The sequence below is a fragment of the Chionomys nivalis genome, chromosome 19 (assembly GCF_950005125.1).
Source record: "Chionomys nivalis chromosome 19, mChiNiv1.1, whole genome shotgun sequence".
Taxonomy (NCBI): domain Eukaryota; kingdom Metazoa; phylum Chordata; class Mammalia; order Rodentia; family Cricetidae; genus Chionomys; species Chionomys nivalis.
Genome location: NC_080104.1, coordinates 10712785 through 10730016, shown reverse-complemented (window position 1 = coordinate 10730016; position 17232 = coordinate 10712785). Strand labels below are relative to the sequence as shown.

At 46.9% G+C, this 17232-nt stretch overlaps 1 protein-coding gene across 2 annotated transcripts; it reads left to right on the top strand.

Annotated features, from left to right (window-relative positions):
• Positions 1-5791: 5791 nt before the first annotated feature.
• On the top strand, positions 5792-16254 carry Mrps10 (mitochondrial ribosomal protein S10). 2 transcript variants are annotated; one of them, XM_057794283.1, is made up of 7 exons: positions 5792-5853; positions 8851-8915; positions 8996-9065; positions 12149-12285; positions 13175-13283; positions 15265-15354; positions 15908-16254. In XM_057794283.1, exons 1-7 carry the CDS (start codon positions 5806-5808, stop codon positions 15989-15991), a joined length of 603 nt encoding a protein of 200 aa, XP_057650266.1. In that variant the 5' UTR covers positions 5792-5805; the 3' UTR covers positions 15992-16254. The 2 variants fall into 2 exon arrangements, with proteins under 2 accessions (XP_057650266.1, XP_057650265.1); XM_057794282.1 differs by having other exon boundaries at positions 8993-9065.
• Positions 16255-17232: the final 978 nt, after the last annotated feature.

Here is a 17232-nt window from a genome sequence, read left to right as displayed (position 1 = left end):
TACAAAAGTAAAACCAATGTAAAACATTAAAACTAACAGTTGCTTTTTAAAAGTAGGTTCAATAATCTACCTTTTAGTCTTATCATATTTATATCCCCTTTTTCTTTTCCTTTTTTTCCTTTTATTTATTTATTTATTTACTTACTTACTTACTTATTTTTCTTTTGGTTTTCCAAGACAGGGTTTCTCAGTAGCCATGAAGCCCATTCTGGAACTCGCTCTGTAGACTAGGCTGACCTTGAACTCACAGAGATCCTCTTGCTTCTGTCTCCCCATTGCTGGGATTAAAGGTGTGTGCCACCACCACCTGGCCTTAAAAAAAAAAAAAAAAGAATCTTGAATCTAATTTCCTTTGTTTAACTTTATTCCTGACCATTATCCATAACAACTTGTAACCAACACATTGAACAAAAACAAACATCCATAATCCATATTTTGGGAATGTGGGCATAGTTTTCTAGGCTACTTCCTGCTGATTGGAGGCACTGATAATCTTATAGGGACCGAAGGAAAATTATGGATTACAGAGTATTCTGTGAGGCTGGATCATCTCAGTCAGCAGTCTTGAAGCTGTTGTGGATGTAGAACTCAGAGGAAACTGCCACAAATGTACTCTGAAATATTGGGTCATCTGTTTCCATTGGAGATTTTTTCAGGGGGCCTTCCTTGATTAAACCTTATTTTTCTTAACCAAGATTGAACCCACAGCCTCTTCCTCTGGAAAGAAAATAAAACCTCTTCTCCAAAGTAACATATCTTTTGACTTAAATTTTGAAGTCAAGGCATTTTCAAAATATATAGGTTGGATTAATCCAGCAGCATTAATAAACAAATGTCTTTTAGCAGCTGTTGCTCCTTCCTCAGCAGCCAAACAATTCAAAGACAACACAATAACATACAGTATCCAGATTCTGTGCGTATTTTCCATCTTTACATGGAAGCTAAGCTGGGGCAGATGGGAGCTGGAAGCGTTAGTTTTCTCCCAAAACCAGGTAGTTAGGTTTGAGTTCCTGTTCCTAGAGCTGGAATTCCAATCCCAGCCCTAGCCTGGGCTGGTAGCTAAAAAGCCTCAGGCAAATATGTCTTTTTCATAAATTCATGCCACAAAAGGTTGGATGTCAAATGAAGCATGATTTATAAAAAACTCAGGGTCAGTAACTGGGGTTCAAACTGAAGATCTGAAAAGCAAAACAGCCAGCCACTGGCTCTTACCTTGACCTCAGTCTGAAATGGCGATCCTGTCTCTCAGAATTTCAGAATGAGACTGTGTTGACAGATGTTTCCTCCATTTTATAATCCTCTCTAGGGCTGGGATTAAAGGCATGCACCACCCAGTTTCTATGGCAACCAGTGTGGCTACTTGGATTAATGGTGCATGTCATTATGGCTATTGGGATTAAAGGTATGTGTTACCATCACCTGGTCTGTAAGGCTGACCAGTGGGACTGTTTTACTCTCAGATCTTCAGGTAGTCTTTATTTATTAAAATGCATTTGAAATGCCACTCTATTCTAGATACTTGTATAATATATGAATGCTAAGATGGCCGTGCCAATTCCTTCACTCACAAGAACTGAATTCTGAACAAAAGCAGATGAGGGGCTGGTCCACTTAGCCATTGGAAGAGCGAAGTTTAGACATTATTAACACCAGGAACTGCCCACATACACCTCCGGAGTAATTTCTAGCCAGCACTCTGCAGTCGCCTGTAAGAAAGAGCACCCATTCTTTTCAGAATGAAAGCTGAATTCTGAATTCTACAAGGTCCATCTTCCCCAGGCACAGACAGTCAGCTGAGACATACATTCTAGGAAACCAAAAGGGTTTATAACCAAATATAAAGACATTTTAAGAAAATGAACAACAAATCCATAAGGGAAGCAGACATGATCTGTGGATCACAGATATTTCTACATAAAAGAACTGTAAAAGAATGTTCTGGGAAAATAAAATTAATAATTCTAAACAACAGCAACAAAAGTCATAGAAGGGTAGATTGCTTCTTTTATACAAGAGAGGCAAAGATGGGTATGGATATGCTTGCCTGTGATCCCAGTGCCTGAAAGATGGAAGTACTAGGGTCAGGAGTTCAAGACCAACGTTGGTTACATAGCAAGTTCTAAGCCAACCCGGGCTACACAAGCCTCTATCTAGAAAGAGATGGTAAGATGACTCAGCAGACAGAAAGAGGCTGGGCCTAGTGACCTGAACTGGTTCCCTGAATCCCACAGAGTGGGAGGAGAGAACTTTTCAGAGTTTAACTTCTGAGAGTTATACTCTAACCTCCAATACACACACATAGTGTATACATACATACATACATACATACATACATACATACATGCATGCATGCATGCATGCATAAAGGAAGAGAACGAATCGTTTGAAGAGAACTTTCTTCAAAAACAGAACAATTGGTACAGTCAAAGTATGATTTAACTAGATTTGCTTGTGCCCTTGCAGGAACTCTCTAGAACTGCTCCTTTCGGCTGGGTCAGATGTTTAAAAGTTGCAGCTGTAGGGAAGGAGCTGTGATAACTGCCTGGCTTCAGAATGCTGCTGGTGCCCACGCAGCATGCTCCAAGGGTCCTGTTTATACCCGAAAGTTCTAGGCTCTCCTGTTGCCTGTGGCTTAAGGAAACCAATGAGCAGAGACAAGAATTGAATCTTTCAAACTGCACTTCGTTCAGAAAGCTGTCGAGCGGAAGAGACTGTGGACTAACAGCCTAAAAACTGACCTTAAGTCTCATCTCTTACCAGCAGATCATACAGGGGGACACAGGCAGTCTGTCATTCAGAGGTCAGTCTGTCCCCTCTGGGTTTCTGAAATTTGAGGTGTCCACGCCTGTCGTTATCATTCTGTGTGCTCCTCTCTCATTCCATGGATCTTTGGTCACAAACACTGCTTGAAACCCTGAATGTAAAGGCCACCAAGATGACCCAACAGGTAAAGGTCTTGCTGCCAAGCCTGGAGACCTGAGTTCAACTCCACAGGACTCACATGGTGGAAGGAGAAAATCACTTTCCAAAAGTTTTCTGTTCTCTAACTTACACAAACACACACAAAAATTAATAAATGACATGTTGGGGGGCCATGAATCTACTTAGTGTCTGTCAGTATCAACCCTCTTCAGGGACATCTGGGCAGGGAGAAAGAGTTAGCTCAGAAGAAGCAAATCATGATCCGCGTGTGTGTTAATAGTGTGTGTGGCCAGGCAGTGGTGGCGCACGCCTTTAATCCCAGCACTTGGGAGGCAGAGGCAGGCGGATCTCTGTGAGTTCGAGACCAGCCTGGTCTACAAGAGCTAGTTCCAGGACAGGCTCCAAAACCACAGAGAAACCCTGTCTCGAAAAACCAAAAAAAAAAAAAATAGTGTGTGTGTGCTAACTTCCTTTTGCAACATGCAATACAAGTGTGTGCCTTACACAGAATGTGAAAGTGACTGACCCTATCATGCCAGCTCTACTGCTGGCAAAGCCTGGCTTGTTCCTTTATAGTGTGTGCTGGATAGTTTTGTATCACCTAGACACAAGCTAAAGTCATCTGAGAAGAGGGACCCTCAATTAAGAAAATGTCTCCCTAATTTTGGGCTGTAGGCAATTTCTTAATCAGTGACTTATGTGAGAGGACCCAGCTCATTGTGGGTGGGACTACCTTGGGCTGGTGGTCCTGGGTGCTATAAGAAAGCAGGCTGAACAAGCCAAGAGGAGCAGGCCAGTAAGCAACACCCCTTCATGGTTGTACTGCTGCATCAGCTCCGACCTCCACGATCCCGGCCAGCTTAAGTTCCTGGCCTGACCTCCTTTGATGATGGACTGTGATATGGAAGGGTAAGTCAAATAAACCCTTTCATACTCACTCACCTTTCTTTGGTCATGGTGTTTTGTCACAGCAACAGAAACCCTAATTTAGACATGGTGACTCCCACCTTGTTCCGGCTAATTATGCAACATTCACACTTGCCCTGGAGGCATCACACTGAAATGTAGTTTATGACACATGCATGACTTAGGGAAGGACACTAAGGGGAACACAGTCAACCCCACATCTGAGCATAGATGCGGACAAATCTGGTGAGCCAAAGACAGCTTGCAATGGCCACATGCAAAGGACTGAGCTGAATCTCAGCTGAGAGAACCTAGCAAGAGAAAGGCTGGGTAGGGTCTTCTGGGAACTGCAGGACACCCAGTCCTAAGGAGAGAAAGGCTGGGTCCTCTGAGAAGAGGAGGACACCCAGTCCTAAGGCTGAGTAGAACACACCTCTCTGGTTCCAATTAGCAGATCATGACACCAAGTCAATAAACACAACTCCCTTTTCTTTGTGAAGTGGGGGTGTAGGGAATGGTGGGTACCTTTAGTCCTCCCCTCCATCATAGACAGAACCAGCTCACCACACAGGGTAGAGCAGGCCTTGAGCTAGGACTGTGAAGGTGGGGATGGGTCAGCTTATCATCTGACCTTGACCAATCAACTCATCTCTGAGCCTCAGTTTCCCCACCTAAACATTAAGCTACAATTATTTTCGTGGGGATGAGATTAGGTAGCCTAGGTCAAAGTCATTTCCAAGCTGCTGTGTCAACCATCATTCAGGGTGCAGCTCAGTCACCTAGCTGAGAGCACCCAGAAGGACAAGAGACCCACTGGAGAGCCCTCAGGAAGTTAGGTCCACAGGGAGAGGAAGGCTGGGACACTGTCAGAACAGACCACGGGCTGACAGGGACCACCCTGAAAGTCACAATTTCCAGAGAGTCAAATTCTGAGGAGGCCTCTGTGTTGCCTACCCAGGGAGCATAGCCAAGTCCAGCCAGGTGCTAATGAAGATTCTGTTTTCATACAGAGGCACAGGAATGCCTCCACACAGAGGCCAGCCTGGGGAGACGAAAGTGGGTCATACTCTTTGATCTTTCATTGGCTTGTGCCATCTGGACCAAGTCATTCTACTTAGTTCTCTGGTCTGCCAAGTAAGGCAACCAATACCTACTTGTGGGAGACACAACTTTACATTTGCACGGATCTTTATTGAGATGCTATGTGTCCTTCTCTTTAAGTCAATCCTTACTCATCTCACCAACCACCTCTTAAGACCCAGGGCATAGAAGGGATCTTAAGTGACAAATGATGGTGTTTATTATGTGGCAGGTGTTGTACGAAATACTATACCAGTATCTTATTTAATTCTCTACTACAAGTATAATTTATCTTCTCATCTCTACTTGGCAAATGAGAAAATGGGTTCAGAGCAGGGAAGAAATTTGATCAGGTCACACAGCTAAATAGAAACCAAAGCGGCTAACTGTAGAGCTTTTTGATCTGTTGAACTGCAGGTGAAGGCATTTTGAAAAACAAAGCTTAGAAATTTCCATTTACAATCAAAGCATTCCAGTTGGTGTGAAGAAACTTTAAGAATAAAATGGCCTTTGCAATAAGGTAAAGTGTTAGAATTTGGACTCAGTACTAGCAGTAAACTTCTTTCCAAGCTGGTGTTTCGTTGTGTTTGTCTCTAACCAAACTGAACGGCCCAAGACAAACAGGATTTTAGGATAAGGAAAATTTAGATAGAACTTGGTAACTAGATTGGGGCTGAAGCCAGTTTATTCAAACCACAAAAGCGACGCACCCATCCAAAAAAGTAAATAAATAATAAAGTCGAAATTAAAAAAAAAAAAAAAGTCAAATAGCCACATCTCTATGACTGTTTCAGTGCCGGAACACGAGGATACACTCTCTGTCTCTCTTCATTGAACTCTATGGTCCGAGGACAACGTTGTGACCCCGGAAGCGGTCCTGGGAGGTCAGGGCCCAAGATGGCGGCGCGCGCGGCGTGCGTGGCTATGTGCAGGCGCCTGCAGCAGGTAAAGGGTGGGCGGGGGACAATGGCGGGCCCAAGGCGCAGTCGCTGGGTCTCGCCGCCACCCGCTGCCCGGCCGGCTCGGAGTCTCCTCCGGAGCTGTTACCCTGGGTGGTTGTTCTCGGGATGCAACAAATTGCTGAGACGGAAGGAGAACTGTAGGTCGCTAGAGCGGGAACGCTGAGAAGCCCTCCTTCCGTGTCAGGAAGGGAAATGGAAACACCCTGAGCCCCGAGGAGACAGAACCAGCCTGGGATGAGGGAGCTGAGCGGGGGCCGGGGCGCAGCGGCCGCGGCATCGAGCCGTGTCCTCCCGCCGGGGGCTGGGGGGGGGATGGACGCGAGGGGCCCCGAGGGCGGGCTGTGGTCGGAGCGCCCTCAAGAGGCTCTGTGAAGAAGGAAATCCTGCCAGAGGCAGGCTACGTGCTGAGACCCTGTGGCAAAATAATCAAAAACAAACGAACAAAAAAACCTTAGCTAGGGTTTCTCGGGAACTTTGGCCTCGCAGCCTTTGTGAGTCTCCCCAGTGGCCCATTCAGTAGTTTCAGAAATTAAGCTGAGAACTGGACTTGGAAAACAAGAGGAAGATTGCCACCAGCCTGGCCTGCGTAATGGGACTTTGTCTCCAAAAATAAAGAAACAAGGCCAGCACTTGGAAGGCAGAGGCAGGCAGAACTCTCTGAGGTCAAGGCCAGCCTGTTCTACAGTTCGAGTTCCAGGACAGCCAGGGCTACACAGAGAAAGCCTGTTTCGAACACCCCCTCCCCAAAATAAACAAACAAATGAAAAAGGGTGAGACTGAGATGGCTCAGTTGCTGGAGCGCTGGACTAAAATGCCTACAGGTGGCACATAAACCGGAAGTGGTGGCCCACGCCTGCACTACCAGCAATCGAAAGGTTGAGGTTGATCAGAAGTTCACAATCATCTCAGCTGCATACAGAGTTAAAAACTAGACTGGGCTTCATGAGCTTGTGTCTCAAAAAAAGAAAAAAAAAATCTATGATAGAAATTGAACCCAGGGCCTTGTCCACGCCACACAAAGGTTCTGCCACTGAACTGCATTCTTAGCCTTCAGGGACACTCAGGTTCTCTGCAAGAACTGCGGAGCCATCTCTCCAGCCTTGGAGTTGCCACAGGGTAAATAGTTAGCACTCTAGAAAGACGGTTTCCCAAAGCAGATTTAAGGAAGAGTAATATTTTAGTATCTGACCTCAGAAGAGGCAGCTTTATCCTCAGTCTTTAATATAGAGCACAACTCGTGCAGCCATGAGAGATGAAAGTAGAAAAGCCCCGAGTCGGGTTAGTGCTATGAGGACAGCTTGGGTTTCAGGCCTCCTGCCAGCAAAGGATTCATACGAGGTCCCAGCCACACTTTCATAACCACCAGTCTTGGGAAAAGTCTGTGGGGCTGGAGAGGTGGGCCAGTGGCTACGAGTGCTCACTGCACGGCTGTGAGAGCTGGGCTTCAGCCCCAGGAGGTCCCAGGAGGGCCCCTGAAGCTTTCTGGCCTCCAGACAAGCCAAGAAAACTCAAGTTTGGTCCTGGGAGAGAGAAATAGGGGGAGACGGATAGAGGCTGATGCCCAACAGCTTCCTCCAGCCCCCACACACTGCACCTGCATACACATGTGCATGCATGCAGACACACAGACAGATGTAAACAGCCTTTCCAGAAAAATAGGATGCTGGAGACTGAACTCTTTGCACTGATAAGAAAAGCTCTTTCCGGCCAGATCTGCACACACCATGCCCTCAGAGATTACAGCTAGGTGCAAAGCTCATAACCAGTACTTGGAGGTGAAAGCAGATGTATTGAGCCTTTAAAATCTACCCAGTTAGAGGCCAGGTTGTGCTGCGTGCAACCCTGTCTCAGAAACAAACAAGTAATTCAGAGGAAGAATGCGACTGGGAGGTTTTAGGATCTCCGATGCAGGAGCTTACCGTATGAGCGTAGTGAGGAACGGCACGCTCGCTCCTGCCTTGTGCCTGGTTCTCTTCCTGGCTTCTCGGGCAAGGAGGTGGGAAGCTGTGTCTCACAGCGTAAGTCAAGACACGAAAGCGCGGGCTGCTTTTGGTTCTGGTTTGTTTGTTTTGAGATAGGGTCTCTCTTTGTAGTCCTGGCTATCCTGGAACTTGCTGTGTAGACCAGGCTAGCCCACACTCACAGATCTGCCTGCTTTTGCCTCCCAAGTGCTGTGACTAAAGGAGTTCGTTCATTCCCCACTACGCCAAGTGCAGGCTGTTTTAAATGCACCCTTAGTTGGTTGATTAAGGTTTGCTGTGCTTCCTGTTGTCTTCATCTTTGTTGTATTTTTGAAGGTTTTGTTTTGCTGCTCTCTAGGGTTGCACTGTTCAGTCTTGAGAGTTTAAAGGATTACCTAGCGGATGAGAAACAGTGCAGTTTGCCTCCTAAAACAGCCCACCAGGGGGCGCTCACTGAAAAGGTTTGGGCAGTGCTGAGTAAGGGTCACTTGGCCTGTTGTAATGATGGGTATAGGCGTGGTGTGTGCTGTGTTTCTCTACAGGCAAGGCGCTTTAGTCAAGCGAAGATTATTCTAGCTGTTAACAGATTAAATTATACAGACATGTTGTTTTAAAGAGATTTTTGTTGTTCTCTTTATTTCTGAGACAGTTGCTCTGTAGATCAGGCTGTCCTTGAACTCGTGGATCTTCCTGCACCACCTCCAGTCAAAGACACACACCACCATGCCTAGCTAAGTTGTGTTTTTTTTTTTTTAATTCATTTGTCTGTGTGTTTAGTTATGTGTGCACCGCATGCTTGTGGTTGCCCATGGAGGCCAATGGGCACCAGATGCCCTGGAACTGAACCAGGGTCCTAAGAGCAATAAGAACATTGCTTTTGAAGAAATCTAATTTGGCCGTTTTCATGCCCAGTCTCTTCCTCTGAAAAATCGAGATCCTACCTTCTGACCCAGAGTGGAAACCACCAGTTCTCTGGGAACTGACTTTGTTTCTGACACCTGCCCCTCCGTTCTTCTTAGGAACTTGGAAATTTGTCTGTGAATGGTCCCAAGAGCAGCACAGCCCAAGCTGGTGGCCTCCTGCTGTAAGTATGCCACCAAGTGTGCTTAATTGTACTACAAGATGGGCTCCGTGCTAATTGAGCCTCTCTTCCCCACACAGCAGCACCAGTATGAAGTGGGCACCATGGTCAAACCTGCACATGGATGTTCCAAAGGATTTGACCAAACCTACGGTAAGTACCCCATTAGGCAGGGTGTGGCAGCACAGGCCTCTGGCCCTGGCACTCAGGAACTAGAGGTAAGCTATCCTCAGTCACACAGCATGGTCAAGGTCTAGCTGGGCTACATGCACACATCTTAGAAACCAGCAACAGCAAAGGAATTGCATTAACAATTTCATTTTTTTCCTGCTTATTTCATTCCGGCCTATTCCCAAACACCTGCACTTCTTTATCCTAGAATACTGGCAAATGCGCACTGCGGACTGTCTGATGTCCTTGGGAGCGCCTGTGCTATTTTTCATGCTATCAAAGTAAGTCCGAAAGGGATGTATTTATCCCAGAGCACGCTCTTGCTCTTAGCTCAGCATAATTCAGGAGTGCGATAATTTTGACTATTGAGCCTGGCGTGCACAGTGCTCTGTTGACATTGGCACAGCTATGTGACCTTATAGGGTTTAAGACTAGACGCTGTCTAGCCCAGGCTAACCTTGAACTCCTAATCCTCCTGCCTGCTGTTAAGTGACCAGTTACAGCTGTGGCGCTACTCCTAACTCTTTACCTAGGATTTTTCTTTTTTTGTCTTTGTTATTTTTTTCAAGGCAAGGTTTTTCTGTGTAGCCCTGGCTGTCCTGGAACTCACTGTAGAGACCAGCCTGGCCTTGAACTCAGAGAGCTCCAGCCTGCCTCTGCCTCCCGAGTGCTGGAATTAAAGGTGTGCACCACCACAGCCCAGCTGGATTTTTTTCTAAAGTTCTAAAAATTCCAGTCCTTGCATTTCTACCTCCAAAAAAACAGTCTCTCTTTAGTTTGGTGTGCATCCATATGTGTATTTCACTTAGGCACATAGAGTCATGCCATCCATAGTGTGCAATTGCTCCTTTTTCTTTATTCACTTCATAAATAGTAGAAATATTGGGTCTGGAGAGACAACTCAGCAGTGAAGAGCGCCGACTGCTCTTCCAGAGGCCCGGGATTCAATCCCCAGCACCCACATGGTGGTGTAGGCAGAAGTTTCTATCCCGCCTGCCAATTCCCAAATACCCAACATGGAGACTCAATATTAGTTACAAATGTTTGGCTCATTATTTCTGTTCATCTATATGCTACCCTGAGTTCATGGCTTTTGCCTCTATCCCATTTTGTTTGACTCATTTTCCATCTAGCTGGCGACTCCTCTGGCTCTGCCCTTCTCAACATCCTTCCTTTGGTCGTCCCATCTGTTCTTCCTGCCTGGCTATCAGCCAGTCAGATTTTTACTAAACCAATTTGAGTGACAAATCTTTACAGTGTACAAAAGGATTATTCCACAGTATGGCAGCTCACAACTGTCTGTAACTCCAGTTCCAGGGGATCTGGCATCCTCACACAGACATATATGCAAGCAAAACCCCAATATACATAAAAAAGGAAATAAATCTTTGAAAGAAAGTGTTCTAAATGCTGACCTCCAGCTCAGGTGCTACAGGCCATGCCTGTATGTACGAGGTGGCAGAGGACTGGAGCACTGTTCACCATGCAGCATGAGAACCCAAGTTCAGATCCCCGGCATACACTTAGAAAGCTGGGGGCGCAGCACATGCTGGGATCCCAGTGCTGAGGGAACTAGACAAGGAGTCCCCTGGGGCTGGCTGGCCTGCTAGTCTAGCCCAGTCAGAGCTCCAGGGTCAGTGAGAGGCCCTGTTTCAGAATACATGGTCCAGCCAATGAGATGACTCAGTGAGTAAGGTAATTACCACCAAGCCTGACTTCCGTGTGTCTGCCATGGCATACCACAGACAAGTCAGTGCACTTAGAACATTTTCTTATATTACATTAAAGACCGGGAAGGTGGCCCAGTGGGTAGGGGCACTTGCCATCAGCCTGACCGAGTCCATTTCCCAGAACCAACATAGTAGGAGCAGAAACGTGATCTTTAGACAACCTCCACATGCATGCCGTGGTGCTGGAGTGTGCGCACAGATCACACACACAAACATACTCTCTTTACTACTTGTCCTGACCGCTTGAGGACCTCTGAGAAATCAGACCTCGTAATGTTAGATGTCTCAACTGTTCCCAGCTAAATCGACAGTGACCTCAGAAACATCTCCAGAGGTCTTTTGAGATTTGTTGCAAATTCACAATGGCTTTAAAAGCCGGTTCTTGCCTAGAACTCTCCACTGCCACAAAAATTTAAATAATACATAAACCCTACAGGAATCAAACACCGCCTCTTAGGACTGTAGACCCTCCTCTACATCCCCAATTTTTGTTAAGGTTAGTTAATTCTGTTTTTCCAGCCATCTTCTTTGGAATAACTGAGAATAGATGTCTGCCTTCCTGTTTATTAAGTAGCTCTCTTTTCGGGGTGAAGTAACTTAACCCTGACTCACTGGGTTAGTAACACCATTTACCAGTTTAGTGACTGAAGGAAATGAAGATAATTCACCTCTTGGAAGAAGTCAGAAATGTCAAGCCCATTATTTCTAAGGTCTTTAGGTATTAGTGGGAAGGTCCAGCCAGTGTCATAACATTTTAATTAGTCATGAGTAATTTCTGTGTGAAGGCAGGCCAGCTGCACATAAATAACCCTAATGAAAAAGGATGACTAGAACCAGCTGTATAGCAGCCACAGAGTTTAGCAGTTGTGGAGCAGTGTGTAAGGATTTGCAAGCACTTTAATGTGTGCCTTTGTAGCCCTTCCCTGCAGAAATGCCTGAGCTCTAGCACAGGTGTGAATGCCCTACTTTAAACACGAGGACTCGGAGCACAGGTGTCAGTGCCCCACCTTACACACGAGGACTTGGACGAGCTGGGAAATCAAAACTCTCTCACTGTCCTGCTGCCAGTGGACAACTCTCCAGTCCTGCTCGCAGACCCTGAGTCCTTTCTCACAAGAAATCCGGGGCTCTCTTCAGTGGATTTTGACAGATTTGGAAGGTCATTTTGCAGATCTGTGTGACATTGGAAATAGCTAAACTAGTAGTTTTAAAACATTACTTGTCGTTTTTCTCATTTATTAGCAACCTCTGAAGTCGTTCAACCAATATTACGTTAAATTTGCTGTTAATGAATATCACAAGAACCAAAACCAGAACCTCTCCTTTTTATTTTAGATAACCGTTTCTGATGAGCCAGACACATTGTACAAACGCCTGTCCATTTTAGTGAAAGCCCATGACAAGGCTGTGTTAGACAGTTACGAGTATTTTGCCGTGCTCGCTGCTAAGGAACTCGGCATTTCCATTAACGTGTGAGTATGAGCTTTCCCAACCTGACTTGTCTGCTGTTGTGTGATTAGCCAGGGACCTAACCGTGATCCCAGTAGGTCTGAGCTTGTAAAATAGGATCAGTTTGTGGGTGAAGTTGAAGCCTCTCCTGTGTCACCCTGAGAAGCAGTGTCGCTTTGTTTCTGCTGGAATTGTTAAGTACTAGAATGAGTGAGCGGGAGAATTAAAGAAACAGTTTCTAGAAATTGCACTGATGTGAGCAAACCCAGGAAGTCTTCTGTGTGGGATCTTGAGGAGAGGGAGGCTCTGAGGCAGTGAGGCTTAGACTCTTTGGCTGACCCTCCTTTATGTGCAGCCACCCTGAGCAACACCACTTCCCTGGGAGCGCCAAGGAAGGTGAGCGTCAGAGGCCTCAAGTCTCTGCAGGGCAAATTGGAACTGCCTCTTGGTACCTGCTCCTTCTGGTGTTGAACATGGCTCATCTGAGGCTTTGCCAGCCTATCCTTGTAGCAAAAGCAGAACAGTAAATTGTTTCCCAGAGCAGAGTGTTGTGTGATCGTCTGTGTGTCATAAATGATCCTAACACAGCAGACATCACAGTTGTGTCCAGCACCTGTTGCCACTCTTCAAACCTGGCATGCTTGGTACATGAGGGAGGGACTTAGGAGCCACCGGATGGCATGGGGAGTGCGTATGTGCTCATTCTTGCGTGGCACTGCTTGATTGGGGTGGGGACGGTTCCTCCTGTTATCTGCAGTATTTGTTCTGGCCTGAGATGTGTGAAAACAGCTGTTACAGATGAGGCTTGACAGGTGAAGTCAGTAAGTGGCAGTTAGTGCCTGTAACCGCGCGAGTCTGAGCTGCGGGCTGAGAATGTGCTTTGATAGCAGTGACTCATGAGCTTCGTTTCAGACATGAGCCACCGAGGAAGATAGAGCGGCTCACTCTCCTCAAGTCAGTGCACATCTTCAAGAAGCACAGAGTCCAGTATGAGATGCGGACGCTCTACAGATGCTTAGAGGTGGGTTTCCTTCAGCCACACTCGAAACTTTTTGTTAGCTTCCTTTCAGCCATGAAAGCTGTCCTAAGAGAGAAACAGACTTCAGGCCATTCTTTAGAGTGGTGTGGACTTCGAAAAGAAGAGCAGGGCTGGTGACGGCTCAGCATGTAACGACAATAAAACAGCACTGAAATAATTTTGCTTACATTTCAAAAGTTACTGTCTTACACAGTTCACCCAAACAAACACAGTGGCTCACACCTATAATCCCAGCACTTAGGAGGTGGAGGCAGGAGGATCAGGAATTCAGGGTCATCCTTGGGTGTGCAGTGCATTCAGTAGTAGTCCGGGCTACAGGAGACCATTTCAAACAGCAAAAGCATAATAGAAGTAGATGCTATACAGCCCTAGCCAGCTGTGGTAGAGTGCACCTGCAGTCCAGCACGCTTGGAGGCTACACTGCTGCATATAGTGACCCTGTCTCAAAAAGCAAAACAAAGAACTGGAGAGATGGCTCAGTGGTTAGAGGACCTGAGTCCAATTCCCAGCATCCACACTGTGGCTCTCAACCATCATCTGTAACTCCAGTGTCCTCTCTGGCTTCCGAGAACACCAGCAGGTTTGCATGGTACACAGACATACATGCAGGCAAAATATCCATATGTATACCATATTTTATTTATTTATTTATGAATTTATTTATTTATTTATGAATTTATTTGGTTTTTCAAGACAGGGTTTCTCTGTAGCTTTGGAGTCTGTCCTGGAACTAGCTCTTGTAGACCAGGCTGGCCTCGAACTCACAGAGATCCACCTGCCTCTGCCTCCCGAGTGCTGGGATTAAAGGTGTACGCCACCACCGCCTGGCTACATACCACATTTTAAAGGAGAGCAGACAGTAGCTCTTCCCACAGGCTGACTGGGTCTCTCTGGCTATGATCCTCAACAGGGGCTTTTCGAACATCGGCTGTTCTTTGTTCGTGCATCTACAGGTCAGCGTTGTCACCTTTCACGTGTACACTCGAGTCAGACTGACAGCGCTGAACTTCAGGTCTTGGCGCCTGACTCGTCCTTTATAAAATGGGAATAATAATGGGGCCTGTTTGATAAGATTGGTGGGACATGCAATGAGGCTTTTGTAGCTCGCTTGGAGTATTTCCCTCGTGGTAGCTGGCAGCAGCCCCTCAGACAAGCATGCGTGTGGAGAACTGTGCAGACGTAGGACACGGGGCTGAACCTGACGCCTTCATCAAGTGCAGTCAATGGAACTCTACTTTTTTTTTTTTTTTTTTTAACATTTATGTTTTTGTTCTGGATGGTGGTGGTACACGCCTTTAATTGCAGCACTGGTGAGGCAAGGCATGTGGATCTCTGAGTTCAAGGCCAGTCTGGTCTGTGAGTTCCAGGACAGCCAAGTCTACACAGAGAAACCCTGTCTTGAAAAATAAAAAACAACAAAAACATTTATTTTTGGGGATAGGGGCAAATGTTACTACCCATGTGTGGTGGTCAGAGGACAGCTTGTGGCCAGTTCTCTCCTTTGACCACGTGAGTGCCAGGGATATACTCAGGTTATCAGGTGTAGAGGGCAGTGCTGGTACCCACTGAGCCATCTTGTTGGCCCCTACATGGTTTTCAAAAGGCTTCTTTAGCTTTATTACTGCTTTGTGTGTGAGTGTCTGCCTGTGTCTGTGTGTCGTGTGTGCCTACAGCCGGCAGAGGCGGAGCTGGAGCCCCTGGGGCTGGAGTTACAGATGGTTGTGAAGGCTGTGAGTCCTGCAAGAGCAGCCAGGGCTCGTAACCACTGAGCCAGCCCTCCAGCCCTCCAGCCCTCCAGCCCTCCAGCCCTCCAGCCCTCCGATAGTCTAAAACTGACATTCGTGTGAGGTTTAGAACAGGCTTCATCCCTGAAGGGAACATTGGTGGGAGGGGCAATGGGACAAGACCCACAAAGATCTGTGATCTGGCATTGTAGCAGGACATCTTCATTTTTCCATTTTAGTTAAAACACTTGACCGGATGCACAGCCAATGTCTACTTGGAGTATATCCAGCGAAATTTACCCGAAGGGGTTGCCATGGAAGTAACAAAGGTAAGGCTTAAATTCCTTCCTCAAGAGGGCAGGCTGGGTTGCTTTGCTGTCTAGCCTTTTCTTAGCTGTGGGGGTGAGGGCCTGTGGCACACTGGGCACAGCGTTAGGCCCACCCCACCACTACCCAAGTCCTCAATGAGCCACCTTGGAAGTCTCCCTAATAGTTGCTTAGACTTGGGGACCACAGGACAGCCCCCCTCGGAGGTCACTTAGGATCAGACAGCTCCTGCACACACCTTATGCTCCCTTCTCTCCTTGAAGGCAGGGAGATCAGCAAGAAGCAAGGAAACGTGACAGGTCAGGAGAGCGGGTCCATCTCACACTCCGCACTGCATCCAGTTTGACTTGTTTCTGGGTTTTTTTGTTGTTGTTGTTTTTTTTTTTTTGATTTTTCGAGACAGGGTTTCTCCGTAGCTTTTTTTGGTTCCTGTCCTGGAACTAGCTCTTGTAGACCAGGCTGGCCTCGAACTCACAGAGATCCACTTGCCTCTGCCTCCCGAGTGCTGGGATTAAAGGCGTGCGCCACCACCGCCCGGCTTGTTTCTGGTTTTAGACACAGATACAGGAGCTGCCAGAACACATCAAGGAGCCAATGTGGGAAACACTCACCGAGGAGAAAGAAGAAAGGACGTCATAGCCTCGGAGATGCCACTGCCTGGATCTGAACTGAGAAGGCCTGCTGTGGCTTACAGGGAGACTGCTCCAGCTGAGGGCAAGCCAAGCCCGCCTGACCTTGCTGATGAGTCCTTACGCCCTGAGCAGCTGCATGGAGCCCGCGTGGCAGCTTGGTCTCAGAAGAACCACTGTAGCTGTCCTTTTCTCCCTGCCATTGCTTGTGTTCTGATTTGAACAAACGTTAGCAGACCTCTCTATAACCTAAAATAAAAAATGTAAATTTAAACACCAGCGTAGCTGCCACTGACTAATTGTGCTGATTTTATTTTGTTTTTATTTATTCATTTATTTGTTTTTATTTCTCAAACTCAACAGAGATCCTCCTGCCTCTGCCTCCTAAACGCTGGGATTAGAGGCGTGCGCCACCATGCCTGGTGAGTTTGTCCTGATTTTAAGTGTTTACTTGTTCATTCTACAGAAAATGAGTGATACATTTTCACAGTTTTATTTTGAAGTTCCCAAAACGACCTATGGTTAATTGACAGCTGAGGGGTTAGCAGTTTTCCTCTGTGGTCCAGCATGCGCTGCCCGGAGGTAACTGTCAGTCAGTGACCTGACGACACACGGGAGTCTTGTGACCCAGGGACGTCAGAGCCGCTGCATGCGGCCACTGTGGAGTTTGTGTTTTCCCCTGCGGTTCGTCCACCCAGCTCCCCTGCAGCTTTGCCCTGAGGACTGGAGGATACCAAGGACTAAGTCCAACCAGGGGCTTGCAAGTACTGCTGGGCACAAGTAAGCATTCTTCGGTTTCTTGCAGATCCGCATTCTTGTTTGGTAGGCGTCCCTGCCTCATTTGAAGATACCTACTTATTTGTGAGATTCAGTTGCTTGTAAAGCCCAGAGTGAGGCAAGACTACACTGGGCTGAAACGTGCTTTTTGGCTTGGTAAAAAGAGTGGTTGGGATGGCAGCCCCAAGAGAACACTTTCAAAGCACAAGGAGGCCCGTGTCTTGTGTGATTTCCCTCACTCCTCTGTTCCCTTACACTGAATCTCCTGACCTAATATCAGGTGTCAGTGCTCTGAATGCATACTGCTCATGTGCTAGACTCCATCACTGCCATCACCACTGAAAGAATTACAGCCTGTGCTCTGCGACCTTCTGCTCGCTCAAGGGTCGGCTGTCGCTCACACGGTAAGCCTGGAGTGTTCTTATCCCAGGATAAGCCTCGGTATGGTAGCTGCTCAGGCAGGCGCTCTGATGG